This window comes from Leucoraja erinacea, chromosome 2, assembly GCF_028641065.1.
Source record: "Leucoraja erinacea ecotype New England chromosome 2, Leri_hhj_1, whole genome shotgun sequence".
Lineage (NCBI taxonomy): Eukaryota > Metazoa > Chordata > Chondrichthyes > Rajiformes > Rajidae > Leucoraja > Leucoraja erinaceus.
In genome coordinates, this window is record NC_073378.1 from 96,083,155 (window position 1) to 96,098,363 (window position 15,209).

General features: G+C 45.1%; 1 protein-coding gene across 5 annotated transcripts in view; it reads right to left on the reverse strand.

Moving 5' to 3' along the window:
• hdac9b (histone deacetylase 9b) overlaps positions 1–15,209 on the reverse strand; it is a 542,867-nt gene that overhangs the window by 407,951 nt on the left and 119,707 nt on the right. The window contains exon 1 of one of the 5 annotated variants that reach the window (XM_055661556.1): positions 12,577–12,831. The exons of 2 other annotated variants lie outside the window; for them this stretch is intronic. In XM_055661556.1, the coding sequence (XP_055517531.1) occupies positions 12,577–12,610 (34 nt within the window). In that variant the 5' untranslated portion in view covers positions 12,611–12,831. Of the gene's footprint in view, positions 1–12,576; positions 12,832–15,209 lie in introns of those variants that run through there. 2 more of the 5 variants (XM_055661554.1, XM_055661570.1) reach the window with 2 other exon arrangements.

Consider the following 15,209-nt stretch of genomic DNA (forward strand, 5'->3'; position numbering starts at 1 on the left):
GAGGAGGGGAACCCCCGTTCCCTGAATAATGAGGACATTTCAGATGTCCTGGTGTGGAACGCCTCATCCGTGGAGCAGATGCGGCATAGACGGAGGAATTGGGAGTAGGGGATGGAGTCCTTACAGGAAGCAGGGTGGGAAGAAGTGTAGTCCAGATAGCCATGGGAGTCAGGGGGTTTATAGTGTATGTCGGTCAGAAGTCTATCACCTGCAATGGAGATAGTGAGGTCAAGGAATGGTAGGGAAGTGTCGGAAATGGTCCAGGTGTATTTGAGTGCCGGATGGAAGTTAGTGGTGAAGTGGATGAAGTCAGTCAGTTGTGTGCGGGTGCAGGAGGTGGCACCAAAGCAGTCATCGATGTAGCGGAGGTAGAGGTCGGGGATGGGGCCCTGGTATGTTTTGAACAAGGATCGCTCGATGTAACCGACAAATAGGCAGGCATAGCTGGGGCCCATGCGTGTGCCCATAGCTACGCCTTGTATTTGGAGGAAATGGGAGGAGTCGAACGTGAAGTTATTGAGGGTAAGGACCAGCTCCGCTAGGCGGAGGAGAGTGTCAGTGGCTGGGTATAGGTTGCTTCTCTGGTCGAGGAAGAACCGGAGGGCTTTGAGACCATCGTGGTGGGGGATGGAGGTGTAGAGTGACTGGACGTCCATGGTGAAGATGAGGGGGTGAGGGCCTAGAGAATGGAATGCGCGGAGACGACGGAGAGTGTCTGAGGTGTCTTGAACAGAGGTAGGGAGGGATTTAACCAAGGGTGATAGGATGGAGTCAAGGTATTTGGAAATGAGTTCGGTGGGGCACGAACAGGCAGAGACAATGGGTCTTCCGGGACAGTCAGGTTTGTGGATTTAAGAGATGCAGGTAAAACCTCTGCAGTGATATCACAATTTCCTTATTACACTTCTAGTATGTGTATTGCATCAATGAAAATAACAGATATGTTGCATATTCTTTTCAAATGCTGGAGTAGAAAAAGCAACATGCACTCAAAAACACATGATTGTGGAATTAACTTAAATTGAGTCAAAGTTATACAGCATGAACATAGACCACCCAGCACAGGGATAGGCCCTTCAGCTTACAATGTCCAAGTTAAAACTGATCTCATCCCCAATTTGGCCTGTTGTTTAATTGTTAGTGATATATAAAACTGAAAAATAATTCCAACGTGGCAGCTAATTATTCTGATGCTTATTTACTATAGCTTTATGAGTTGTATGGTCGTTCATTTTGAAAAACAAAGTTTTTGTATTCCTTTCATCAAGTTCACAATGCTTTAAAATACTTTGTACCCAGCCAATAAACATTTAGAAGACTATTGTAGATAAGTAAATATGGCAGAAGGTTTGAACACACCAAACTCGCCGAAACATGAAATTAATAACATCAGGATCATCGGCTTTTAGTTATATTAGTGGGAGGATAATCACAGGTGGAATAAGTCATTTGCTTCACTAAATATCACCACAGGACCATCGATATTTGGAGAAGCTTGGGTTTAACAACTCATCAGTGAGATAGCAATTTCAAAAGCCTAACACTCCCTCGGTACTACGCTCAAATGTCAGCCAAGAATTTTGTCCCTGAAATGCACCTTGAATCCAAACCTTTTAAGTGTGAGCTCAATCTTGGAGCTATCTATTTAATAGCTCGTTCTTTTTTGTTAAAGAAAAAAAAAATCTGTTTTCTGTCTGTACAAATCTAAGGGATACGGGGAAAAAGAAGGAACGGGGTACTGATTTTGGATGATCAATCATGATCAAAATGAATGGCGGTGCTATCTCAAAGGGCCAAATGACCTACTCCTACACTTTTTTTCTCTATGTCTAAGCTGAGAATTTATCCATCGTGGGTATATTTTCTCCACTGATGAAAGATACTGGTGAAACATTGTTATCAATGAAGAAGAAATTGGAGCATGCATTTATTGCTTTGTCTCTAGCTGGCTTAAGAAATCAAGCACCAAGGCTTGTCCTCTGGAGGCTGTGCTCTGGATGGCTGCAAAATTACAAGGGGCAGGTGAATGGATTGGAATGCAAGGTAAGATTTGTTCTTGAATGAGGAAGATTCTCTTGTGGCTGATTTGAAAGATTTGGATCTATCTGACAGCAGTTTTGTAGCAATAGTCTCAATGGTCAGGAGCACAGCTGCAGTGTGCTCAGGCCTGGAGCTTGGGGAGGACTCAGCTGCTGCAATTGCATCGCCTCCATGGCTTTTAATCACAGGGCCAAGCCAAGAGGCAGCCTTTGCCTGAAGCACTTGCATAATGCAAATGGTCCAGAAGAGAAAAGACATGAACGGCTGTTTTTTCTTCCTCAAAATGCATGCATTGACCCGCAAGTACCAAGAAGAGAAATTCTATCCTACTGTTTGTTCCTTATTTTGAGGAGCTAAGATTGCCAGAGACCCGGGTTCGATTTGAGGAGCTAAGATTGCCAGAGACCCGGGTTCGATTCTGACTATGGGTGCTGTCTGTGTGGAGTTTGCACTTTCTCCCCATGACCCGCGTGGATTATAAATGATATGATTATAAATGATATGATTATATGATCATAAAGGACTGGCTGTTTAAAATATAGATATCACATAGGTTGTATTCTAGTCTGCTAAAGGAGATGCAGTTGGAAAAGGACTTGCCATACATTTAAATTTTCCAAGGCAGATGGGAGGTGATAAAGGACTCAAATCTGGCATGTATAATATAAGGTTAGACAGCACAGAAACAGGCCCAACATGTCTTTGTCAACCAAGATGCTTATTTGAAAAGGGGAGCAAGGGTGTGCTAGGCAACTGCTGACCAGTCAGTCAAATCTATTATGGGGAAGATTTTTGAAATAATATGCAGGTGATAAAAAATAATAGCTACTTGGAGAATTTGAATTGATTAACAGAGAGGAAGTATGGAGTTGTTAAAGTCAAATGACATTTGATGAACCAAATCAATTTTTGTTTACTAAAGTAGTAGAGAATGCTGATGACAGAAATGTGATGGATTTTGTTTATATGCATTTTTAGAGGCATTTGATAAAACCGTGCACACAAAACTGATCAGCAAAACTGATACCCAGGAAATAGGATCAGTAACTACATGGGCAGGGGTCTGGTTTGAAGCCAGATAGCAGCAAGTCACGGAGAATGGTTAATTAATGTTTAATTTTCCAATTGGAGGATGGCAAACAATGGTATTCCATAGGGACTGAACTGAGACGATTGGTAACACAACTTGGCTTTATAAGATAAAATTTCCATATTACACAAAGGGAATAAAATAATAATGAGGGTAGTGATAAACTACATGAGGATATGGATAGGTTAAATGGACAAGTAAGTTGGAGATGAAATTTGAACCCAAGCATGAAGTGATGCACTGCAGCAGAAAGAATTAGAAACAGTAGCCCAGAAAATAAATGTTGAGGTTGAAAAGAAATGCATGCTTGTTTTTCACGTATCAATCCCACATAAAAGTGTGTTGCACCTGTTTTGAGTGTTTGTGGACATTTCCAGAGAAGGTTCCACTAATTGGGAAATTGGAACAGGCACTTCCTCTTGCCAATCATCTCATATGACGACATCATTAACCAACAGTCCATAAGCTACTGACTTACCAATTGGATTAAACCTTAATTTTTAATGTAGAGTAAAACTAGAAGGTCATCACAATGAATTTTTGGAACCACAAATGAACTGACGGTTGCCTGCTGGGATATTGACTTAACTTTCACTGATTCTCTCTACATCGATTCACCGTGTCTATCTATTTTCAGGTAGGAGGCACAAAAATATTGTGGCACCTCTGTACGATGACTGGATTTTTAGGATAGTTTAGAGATAACCAGCATGGAAGCATCCCCTTCAGCCCACTGGGTCAGCTCCGACCAGCGATCCCCGCAAACTAACACTATCCTACACATACTTGAGACAATTTACAATTTTTCCAATCCAATAAGTCGACAACCTGTATCGTCTTTGGAGTGTGGGAGGAAGCCAGAGCACCCACAGAAAACCCACACAGGTCACAGGAAGAACGTATAAACTCAATACAGACAGCACCCACATCAGGATCAAATGCGGGTCTCTGGCACTGTAAGGCAACAACTCTACCACTGTGCCACCATGCCATGTATCATCTTTGGATTTGATATATGGATAGTAAAGGGCTTGTCCCACGAGCATGCGACTCCATGCGGCAAGTGCGACCTAACGTGGTCGCTTGTGCCGTGCGGACTCGCGGGGCTGGTCCCACTTCGATCGCTGGAACCGTATGGACATCGCGCGGGGCTCCGAAAAACTGACCGCCTCGACGGGCGTGCGCAGCGTCTCAACGCGGTACACAGCATCTTGATGCCGTACGTCACGCGCGAACTTCCCGCGGACTTCGCTCGAACTTCACGTCACTCACTCGAAATCCGCGCGGCCCCCGCTTCAGGTTTGGTCGCGCTCGCCGCATGCAGGCGCATGCTGGTGGGACTTGAGCATGACAAGGGACTTGGATGGGTGTCCAATGCAGACCACTGCACAGAGCTCGAAGAGGGCACCTGTGTGTTGTTTCATCCTTTGCTCCAACCTGACTTCCCCTCTCCAAAATGTTCCCTCTCCATTTTTTTTTCTTCCTTTCTATTTCCTACCATCCTTGCCCTCCCCCACTCGTCTGCGGCCTTGAATTATGAGCTATCATGCCCTTTAAAAAGATGAGAAATAAGCCAATTAATCTTGCACAATGTATTTGAATAGTGTGGATAAACTGTGAAGTGTCGGTGTAGAGTTAAAATAATGCAACGTGTGAAGGTGAGATTAATATATGAATATTTGGTATATGTTGTGATTGATAAATATTGTATTAGTAAATATTTAATGGGAGTGGGAGCCATGAAGTGGAGTGTTGTCGAGTGGTGTTCTCAATGCAATACTGGATATTTTACAGGGGTTGAACATTTTACTGCACTACATCCAAATTCTTGACCTTCATTTTTGGCATTATTCTGCACATTTCTATGATTTCACTGCCATGTGAGAGTGCATCTTAAGATCCTCCTGCTCCAAGGATAGATCATATCTCTCCACTTAACTCCTATACTAAAGCCTCCTCAAACGATCTTGGCAATTTGTATGATTTTTTTTCTGTCAGCATAAATCTCTGCAGCATCTTTCAGCAGCGGCTAAACCCAGGACACACCTCACCACCTCTCTTCCTTTTCTGATAAGCAGGCTAGTTCTAATGGTGCCAAATCAGTCACGCACACAAACTGCATGCTGTATGTATGATCATGAGCAGGTAATGCAAACTGGGCCTTCTGGAAGCAATTAGCACTGGTTAACCCCACACCGTGATTATATGACTATTTTCGGGAACTGACCAGTTAGTCAAATTGAATTTGGTTTGGTATTTAGTACAAAGCTGACAAATTACAAGCACATATGCTGCACAAAATACCACTATTTTCACAATACAGAAATGAAAGTGACCTTTTTAAATGCAACCCAGTATTTTTATGCATGAGCCAAGAAGTGAAGCCCAGCGCATTACATTTACAAGAAAATGAAAGCTTTGTGAATGCAATTAGTGTTATTCACCATGTATTTGAAGGACTGGGCAGATATTTGTAAGGTTGCACAATGTTAAATAATAAAGAACATAACTTGCACAAGCTGACAGGGCCATCTGACCTTCACCTGCTCATGTTTCTAACTCCCTTTCTTCTTCTCCTGCTGGACTTTGCTCTTTCTCAGATGTCTCATGGGATATGTCACCAGCCCACTGAGCTGCGATTGTTCACATGTGAGCAGAGGTAGCAAGTTCAGGAAATATGTTTTAGGCTCTGAAAGTGGTGGTTTGTCCATTGAGACAGACTCAAGTTCAACAAGATTCTTGTTCACTATATTGTGCAGAGCAAAAAGTAACATTCCCAATCAATTTGGTGAATTCACACAAACCAAAACCCGCCCACCTTACCCTCGCTCAATAAAGTAAAGCTATATATGTTAGAATTTCTTCTTGCTGTTCCAGCTGAGATTAATGATGTCAAAGAAAGCAGTGATCAAAATTGAAACCTTCCCATGTATATGACTCAGCAATGTATATAGTCTTGCCAGTAACTTCTTGTGGGATTTTTAAATTATCATTCATTTCTGAACTTAGGCCAAATGATATACCTTCACTTGGCAATCAGCTAAAGAAGCCCAATATGAAAAATACCAGTTGATTAGGAGAATCAGTGGCACCCTTTTCAGGAGATCTGTGGTCTCAATTACATGAACCTCCCTCCGGGGAGCCCCACTGTTCATTGCCTGAAATCACAAGCCTCTCCCAATGATTGAAGCACAACTCATCTCCTGGCATGATACCAATTCATTTGGAAATATAAACATTCAGCCTCAATGCAAAGTGATTGTGACCTGTTATTCACTCAACTGTTACGAGCCTTATAGCAGGAGTCACTTGACCACTTCTTGTTCCTCAAGAAGAAGATTAAATTCCTAGATGTGGTATTAACACAGCTGCAACTTGCCACATGTATTAGAGTTTATTGCTACACACTGCTGATGTCTTTGGTGACTGCCAAAATGCCTTCGAAATTAAAATAGTTGAGAATGGCTGGTGAATAACAGCTAACAGTAAAATTATGTCAATGGGATTCTTGGGCTGCTGATTCAGTTTCAGCATATGCCTCGACAAGTAATGAACTGTAACATCGATTGGGCTTATATTCACTAGGATTTAGGATGAGAGGGAATTTTATAGAAACACTAGACCGTGGGACCCGTTGGGTCCCGTCCCCTCAACGCGCGGGGGGGGGGGGGGGGGGGGGGGGGCGATCTGCGGTGTCACACACACACTAACCACCCCCCACACACACACACAGGGGGGGGAGGGGAGGTTGAGAGGGGGAGGGGGGGGGGGGGAAGAGAGGGGGGGGGGGTGGGGGGGGGGATGGGGGGGGGAGAGGGGGTGAGGGAGGGGGGAGGTAAAGGGGGGGGGGAGGAAGGGGGGGGGAGGGGAGAGGGTGGAGGGAGGTTCGTGGGGAGGGGGGGGGCAGAGGGGGGAGGGGGGGAAGGAGAGAGAGGGGGGGAGGGAGGAAGGGGGGAGAGAGGGGGGGGGGAGGGGGGGGAGAGGGAGAGGGGTGAGAGAGAGGGGGAGGGGGAGGAGAGGGGAGGGGAAAGGAGTGTCCCCTCTGTGGAAATATCTCTGCCAATCTGTGGAATTCTCTGCCACAGTTGAGGCCAGTTCAGGCCACTCAGTTCATTGGCTATTTTTAAGATATGGCCCTTGTAGTTAAAGGGATCATGGTGAATGGAGAGAAGGCAGGTACAGGATACTGAGTTGGGTGATCAGCCATGATCATATTGAATGGCGGTGCAGGATCGAAGGGCGAAATGGCCTACTCCTGCACCTATTTTCTATGTTTTCTATGAGAGGAGGAGGGGGGGGGGGAGGAGAGGAGAGGGAAGGAGGGGGGAGAGGAGAGTAGGGAGGGGGGAGAGAGGAGGAGAGGGGAGGGGGGGGAGGGGAGGAGGGTGGGGTGGAGGAGGAGGGGAGAGCCCCGAGCGGAACCGGCGGGCTGCGGGCGCGCATGCTGCGAGCGGGCAGGCTGTGGGGCCCACGGCGAGCCCGATGCAGGCTCCACGTTGAGCGGGCTGCGGGTCCCACGGCGAGCGGGCAGCGGAGACTCAAGGGAGGCCGCGGGCGGGCGCGATCTGAGGACGGTCAAAAGCAGCGGAGGGCCGGCCGATCGTGGCTTCCGCGAGGGGAAGCCCACCCACTCGCATGACAGACCATCGGGCAGGGGAAACGGAGAGGAGGCCGTCCCCCGTGACGGCCAGAGATCGCCAGATGGGATCAGGATCACCAGCGAGGAAAACCCATCACGATTCCCTGAGTCCCTGCGATCGACGGAGGAATCGCGGGTCTCCATAGTCTCCCAGAGGGAGTAATGGCCGCCACGGCCACCTTTCCATCATGCTGCCCCACACCCTCACCTGCACAGTGATAACGACCACCGCCGCCATGATCTAGAACTTCAAGGAGCACAGTGGAGCGTGCAGCACGACCTGAGCAGCAATTTAAAAACGCTAAGTGACGAGTTTAAAGAAGTAAAAGTTAAGAAGCCAAGAAGTACAGAAGACAGACAGGGGTGAAGTCACTCGCAGCGTGAGCAGTCAGATGCATTGTGATGTCATCATCGAGACCATCTCGTTTATTTTCTAAGTTATTTGAGATTTATGAACATTTTCATAAATAACTCGAGAAATAATGCATTACATTTTCAGATAAGGAGATTTTTTACATCATGGCGTAAATCTCTATCGGAATATGTAAAAATTTCACTGATAGCGCGTTGTGTTCTCGAGGAGATTACACACATGAACATCACACACACACACAAATACACACGCATTCAAGATCAGAGTTTTATAAGTATAGAGATATAAGATTCTTAAGGGATTGGACAAGCTAGATGCAGGAAAAATATTCTTGGGTGAGTCCAGAACAAGGGGTCACAGTTTAAGAATAAGGGGTGTGCTATTTAGGATTGAGAGAGGAAAAACATTTTCACTCAGAGAATTGTGAATCTGTGGAATTCTCTGCCACAGAAGTCAGTGGAGGACAATTCACTGGATTTTTTCAAGAGAGAGTTAGATATAGCTCTTACGTCTAACGGAATCAAGGGATAGGGGGAGAAAGCAGGAATTTGTGGGGTACTGATTTTGGACGATCAGCCATGATCCTATTGAATGGCGATGCTGGCCCGAAGGGCCAAATGCCTACTCCTGCACCTATTTACTGTTTCTATGTTTCTAATGGCGGAAAGATTTAAAGGGGAGCTAAAAATTCTATTGCATGGCATAATAGGTTGCAGGGATATAAGGAATTAAGGAGGAGAGGTAAAAGTACAATGCTCCCCTGGGAGCTAGTATGATCCTGAATGTCCAGCTACTGTTGATATATCCATTTAAAACTGTTTGTGCCCAACCCCCTACAAAAATGGGCAGACAAATCATACAACGGTTTGAAAAACAAATACTGGAAAAGATCCGGTAACAAGTCATCCATTTATTTGGATTGAAAAAGTAAATATCAAACCAAGGCATCATTATCGGATCCAACGGAAACTTTGAATTAAACAGAAAACTATTAAAACCTTGTCTATGAAAGGTGGAGAATACCTGAACACTATGAAAATAGTTAGCCCAAAATTAGAATGATCTTATTATGCACAACAGGACCCATCTTAAGGGTTGTCAGGGGTTATGGGGAGAAAGCAGGAGAATGCGGTTGAGAGGGAAGGACAGATCAGCCAGGATTGAATGGTGGAGTAGACTTGATGGGCTGAAGGGCCCAATTCTGCTCCTATAACATGAATTTATGAGATCAGATTAACATTTGGTCCCAGCTATTAATCTTTGCCCATTTACTTAAGAATGCAATTCCACTCGTTTGACTACCAAGTCATTGTTGCACATCCTATTGCCTCAATTATTGCATTGTCTTAATTTATGATCTAAACTCAATGCCCTTTTAATATAAAAAAAACAAATTTGTTTACGTCATATGATAGTACCAGTCTGGAGTGAAGGAGTATCAACAGACAGATAATTATATTAATAGGCTCAGAATTAAATGGTTCACATTTGATTGGTGATCATTTTCCAATGTTCTATAGATTCAGAATCAGTTTCTGTGGATTGGAGGGTAGCTAATGTTATCCCACTTTTTAAGAAAGGAGGGAGAGAGAAAACAGGGAATTATACACCAGTTAGCCTGACATCGGTGGTGGGGAAGAGGCTGGAGTCAATTATAAAAGATAAAATAGTGGCACATTTGGATAGCAGTAACAGGATCGGTCTGAGTCAGCATGGATTTACGAAGGGGAAATCAAGCTTGACTAATCGTTCTGAATATTTTGAGGATGTAACTAGGAAAATGGACAAGGGAGAGCCAGTGGATCTGGGCTATCAGAAAGCCTTTGATAAGGTCCCACATAGGAGATTAGTGGGCAAAATTAGAACACATGGTATTGGGGGTAGGGTACTGACATGGATAGAAAATTGGTGGCAGACAGGAAACAAAGAGTGGGGATTAACGGGTCCCTTTCAATACAATACAATACAATACAATACGGTTTATTTGTCACATTGCACATAAAGTGTAAGTGAGATGAATATGTCAGCAGCGGTACAATGATAAAGAACACACACAAAAACACAATAAACATTTAACATAAACATCCACCACAGCATTCATCGCTGTGGTGGAAGGCGCACAATTTGGCCAGTCCTCCTCCATTTCCCCACGTGGTCGGGACCTCAACCCTCCGCAGCCATTGCTGTGGGCGTCTAGATGGTAAAAGGACAAGGTACAAGTCCAGGTAAGTCCAGGATCGGCTCTTCCCCACCGGAGACCGCGGCTTTAAGTTGGTGTAGGCGCAGGCCGGCGGTCGAGATTTAAAGTTTAAAGTTCCCGCCGCGCCGCAGCCAGAAGCACCGCAGACCGCAGGGCCGGCGGTCGAAGCTCCCCTCCAGGGGTGATGGTAAGTCGCCACCACACCCGCGGTAGAAGTTGGCCATGGGCCGGCAGTGATGGCTTCTTCTTCCCCCGGATCCCCCACGAGTGATCCCGGGCCGTAGACGCCGCGCCAGCTGGAGCTGTGTAGACCGCAGCTTCAGGCTGCCGGCTGCCCCGGGCCAGCGAAATGGAGCGCTCCCCTCCAGCGAGCCCCAGCGAGGGCTCACCCGCTCCACACCGAGAGTCCACGCTGCGCCCGCCGCTGAAGCCCCGGGCGCATCTCCGGGAAAGGCCGCGCCGATCCTCGCTGTTAGGCCACGGGGGAGGCGACCTGGAAAAAGTCGCCTCTCCATGGAGGAGGCGGCCAAAACGGTTTCCCCCTTACCCCCCACACCACCCCCCACACAAAACACACACAGAAACATTAAAAACATACTTTAAAACATACTAAAAAAAAAAAAAGTTGAAAAAACTAACGCGCTGCTGACAGGGCTGCCGCCATTGCAGCGCCCCCACCGACTGAATGGCAGGCAAACTAATGAGGTACAGCAAGGCTTGGTGCTGTGACCGCAGCTATTTACAATATACATTAATGATTTAGATGAAGGGATGCAAAGTAACATTAGCAAATTTGCAGATAACACAAAGCTGGGTGACAGTGTGAACTGTGAGAAGGATGCTGTGAGGATGCAGGGTGGCTTGGACAGGTTGGGTGAGTGGGCCAATGCATGGCAGATGCTGTTTAATGTGGATAAATGTGAGGTTATCCACTTTGGTGGCAAGAACAGGAAGACAGATTATTATCTGGATGGTGTCAAGTTAGGAAAAGGGGAAGTACAACAAGATCTGGGTGTCCTTGTTCATCACTCACTGAAAGTAAGCATGCAGGTAGAGCAGGCAGTGAAGAAAGTCTGCCGTCATAACAAACGGAGTTGAGTATAGGAGCAAAGAGGTCCTTGTGCATTTGTTCAGGGCCCGAGTGAGACCACACCTGGAGTATTGTGTGCAATTTTGGTCTCCAAATTTGAGGAATGACATTCTTGTTATTGAGTGAGTGCAGCGTAGGTTCACAAGGTTAATTCCAGGGATGGCGGGACTATCATATGTTGAAAGAATGGAGCGACTGGGCTTGTAAACACTGGAATTTAGAAGGATGAGAGGCTATCATATTGAAACATATAAGATTATTAAGTGATTGGACATGCTAGAGGCAGGAAACATGTTCCCGATGTTGGGGGACTCCAGAACCAGGGGCCACAGTTTAAGAATAAGGGGTAGGCCATTTAGAATGGAGATGAGGAAAAACTTTTTCACCCAGAGAGTTGTGAATCTGTGGAATTCTCTGCCTCAGAAGGCAGTGGAGGCCAATTCTCTGGATGCTTTCATGAGAGAGTTAGATAGAGCTCTTAAAGATAGTGGAGTCAATGGATATGGGGAGAAGGCAGGAACAGAGTACTGATTGTGGATGATCAGCCATGATCATAGTGAATGGCAGTGCTGGCTCTTAGAGCACCTATTGTCTATTTTCTATTGTCTATTTGACCAACAACTATGGGAAAACGTAAGCATCTTTTATTTTGTTTTCTGCTGAATGACATGACAGTTGTATTTATCATATATTACAGGCTCTGAATGAAATTCATATAATGAAGAACAGCAACATGCCACAAGTTTCACTTACACCAGTGCTTCTTAAAAGCCACTGATAATGGGGAAAATAATTCAGCATTTGCTCACATTGTTATTTTGTTAAGTGCCAAAAATTATAACATTAAACACTCAAAGTAAATAAAAAATCTTTATAGTCATGGAGTAATTAACTACAGGAAGCATAGTAATTTTACCTTGTAATGCAGAAACTTTGATGGTAATCTTTAATTTTGGCAAAATATGCTAATATTTCAAAGTGTTTAATTTGGGAGTTTCTCATTCTCCCACACAGCATTAACAATCATAATTTGCATGTGAACATTTTTTTCTACTTACGTTTTTTTAATAGCTTAAAATCTGAAGAATTTATGGAAAGCTCTTAAACAAAAGAAAGAACAATACTGTTGAAATCGCAAACTCACCAGTCCTACTTTTCATCTTGCCCAAGATACTCATCTAATCTCCAGTGACCTGCTCGTTCAAATAATAGTTCTCAGGGCTCATGTTACTGCCTTTTTTCTGCAGCAACAATCAGGAAGTGGTTTGTCGACACCAATAGCTAAACTTACCAGTTATGGTCCTCCCACTCACTGATGCAGCACCTGTGTTAACTGAACTCAACATTGCAGTAACTTTCTCACATATCTTTACATTGATATTTTGCTCAAGGATGCATAGAAATATACAAAATAGTAAATAGTTTAAATAAGCTGTAGACTACTATGCAAATCTAAATTAGTAAAAATTTAATTTTGTTGCCCGGCATATCTCTCATAAAATAAACGTTCTGTTTGGTTGAACTTATATCTTCTCGATATCTATCTGATCTTGTGACATTTGGGACATTTCCCTCAGACTTGTATAAACATTCAAATTGGGGCAGAAGCAGGCCTATTCGGTAGATCTGGCTGATCTGGTCGTAATCTCAACTGTGCCCTCCTGTCTACCCACAGTAAACTTACACCACCCCCCCCCCCCCCCCCCCCCCCCCATATACAGCAAAACCCGATCTACCGCTGCCTCAAAAATATCAAAAATTCCACTGCCCTTTGAAGAAGAAAGCTACGAAGATTCATAGTCGTCTGCAAAGAAAATTACCTCAATTTTATTTTAAAATGGTTACCCATTTAAAACAATCTAATGCTTTTAAAAGTTCTTACACAAAAGGAAACCTCTGCATGTCCACCCCAATACGACCCCTTAGGATTTTAGCCCATGTGTCTGAGCCTTTGCTGTCAATGTTAGCGTTCATGGTGAAACATCACCTTTGTCCCCTCAATGCCCTTGAGAGAGATCACACAAGTACAAGTCAGTCTGAAGAAGGGTTTCGGCCCGAAACGTCGCCTATTTCCTTCGCTCCATAGATGCTGCTGCACCCGCTGAGTTCCTCCAGCATTTTTGTGTACACAAGTACAAATGTCCAGCCTGACACCAAATTGCATCGTTTGTGCAAGTTTTCAGGCATGGGAGTCTGCCCCCAAATCAACATCTTGTGATGTTTGAACACATAGTCCTGGGAGCTCCTGCTTTAGACAATGGTTTAAATTCTACCCAATGCCGATGTTAAATGTGCACAGGATGAACTATATACCATGGCCATAGCCTTGAAACAAAGTGGCCTGATGTCTTGGTAATAATAGTCTGGGATTCAACCAGGCCAACCTCGATCAACATGTCTCTTGTCCTACCAGAGACCCAAACATTCCAGACCATTGCTGCACAACCATCAAATACACCTACCACTATATGCCCTGGCTGCATTGCAAAATTTGATCTGGCTTCTCCTCCTTGCCTACAAACAGAAACTGAACAGTAGAGAAAGTCATAGAATGCTGGTCTGAGAAAACAGATGAGACTCTTCACAACTGCTTTGAGTTGGTGGACTGACTCAGAAATAGAATAGAATAGAATGCTATTTATTGTCATTCAAACCTGGGTTTGAACGAAATTCCATTTCTACAGTTTTTTACATTACAAACACAATCCAAGACCCACACTTAACACAGTTTACATAAACATCCATCACAGTGAGTCTCCAACATCTCCTCACTGTGATGGAAGGCAAAGTCTTTATCTCTTCCCTTTGTTCCTTCTCCCATGGTCCAGCAGTCCAACTGCAGTGTCGAGGCGAACTGGGGCTCCGATGTTAAAGCCCCCGGCGGGCGATGGTAAGTCCTGAGGCCGTTTAAGCCACGCCGGGAGATGTTAGGCCCCGGCTCCATGTCCTTAAACCCTCGATTCCAGCGGGAGAAGTCGCCGTTGCGGAGCTCGGAAAAGCGGTCTCCCACCAGGGACCTGGAGCTCCCGATGTTCCCGTCCACCGGGTCTGCGGCCGGTGCCTCCGAACTCCAAAAGTCGGGTCGCAGCCGCGCGCCACCACAGCTCTTCCCGCTCCGAAGTTGGCCAGCTCCGCGATGTCAGTTCCGCAGGCTCTGCAACTGGAGCCCTCAGGTTAGTCCCAAATATTCAATGATTTTGTGGTCAACCCAAGTGAGATGCAACTGCTACCACAGTCTTCATCATTAAGCATGTAGAGAAGTATGTGCCTAAGAAGACAACACAAGTGTTCCCCAAATGGAAATCATGGATGAATCTTCAAGTCCATCCCCTGGTTTGGAGCATTGAACGGCATTGAAATCAAACAATCCCAAATGGTACAAGAAATCTATTTACAGTACAATTTTCACAAAACCGTCATTGGTGCCAAGAGTGAATTCCAGGCCAAGCTAGAGTTCCAGAAAAGCAAAATGGACACCCTTTGATTGTGACAAGGCTTGCATGATAAACCAGGCTACAGTGAAGTATGCAGCATCGCTGGTAGTCAAGAGTCAAGAGTGTTTTATTGTCATATGTCCCAGATAGGACAATGAAATTCTTACTTGCTGCAGCACTATGTGTTCCTCCCTGAGGAGTTCAGTGCATTCCATGCTTGATTTGAACAGAAGTTTGGTGGAACAAGGTCATCCACCTCGACAGGGGGAGTGTTTGCTAGTGCTGTCGGGGAGGATTTAAACTAATGTGGCAGGGGGATGGGTACAAGAGCAGAGAGGCAGGG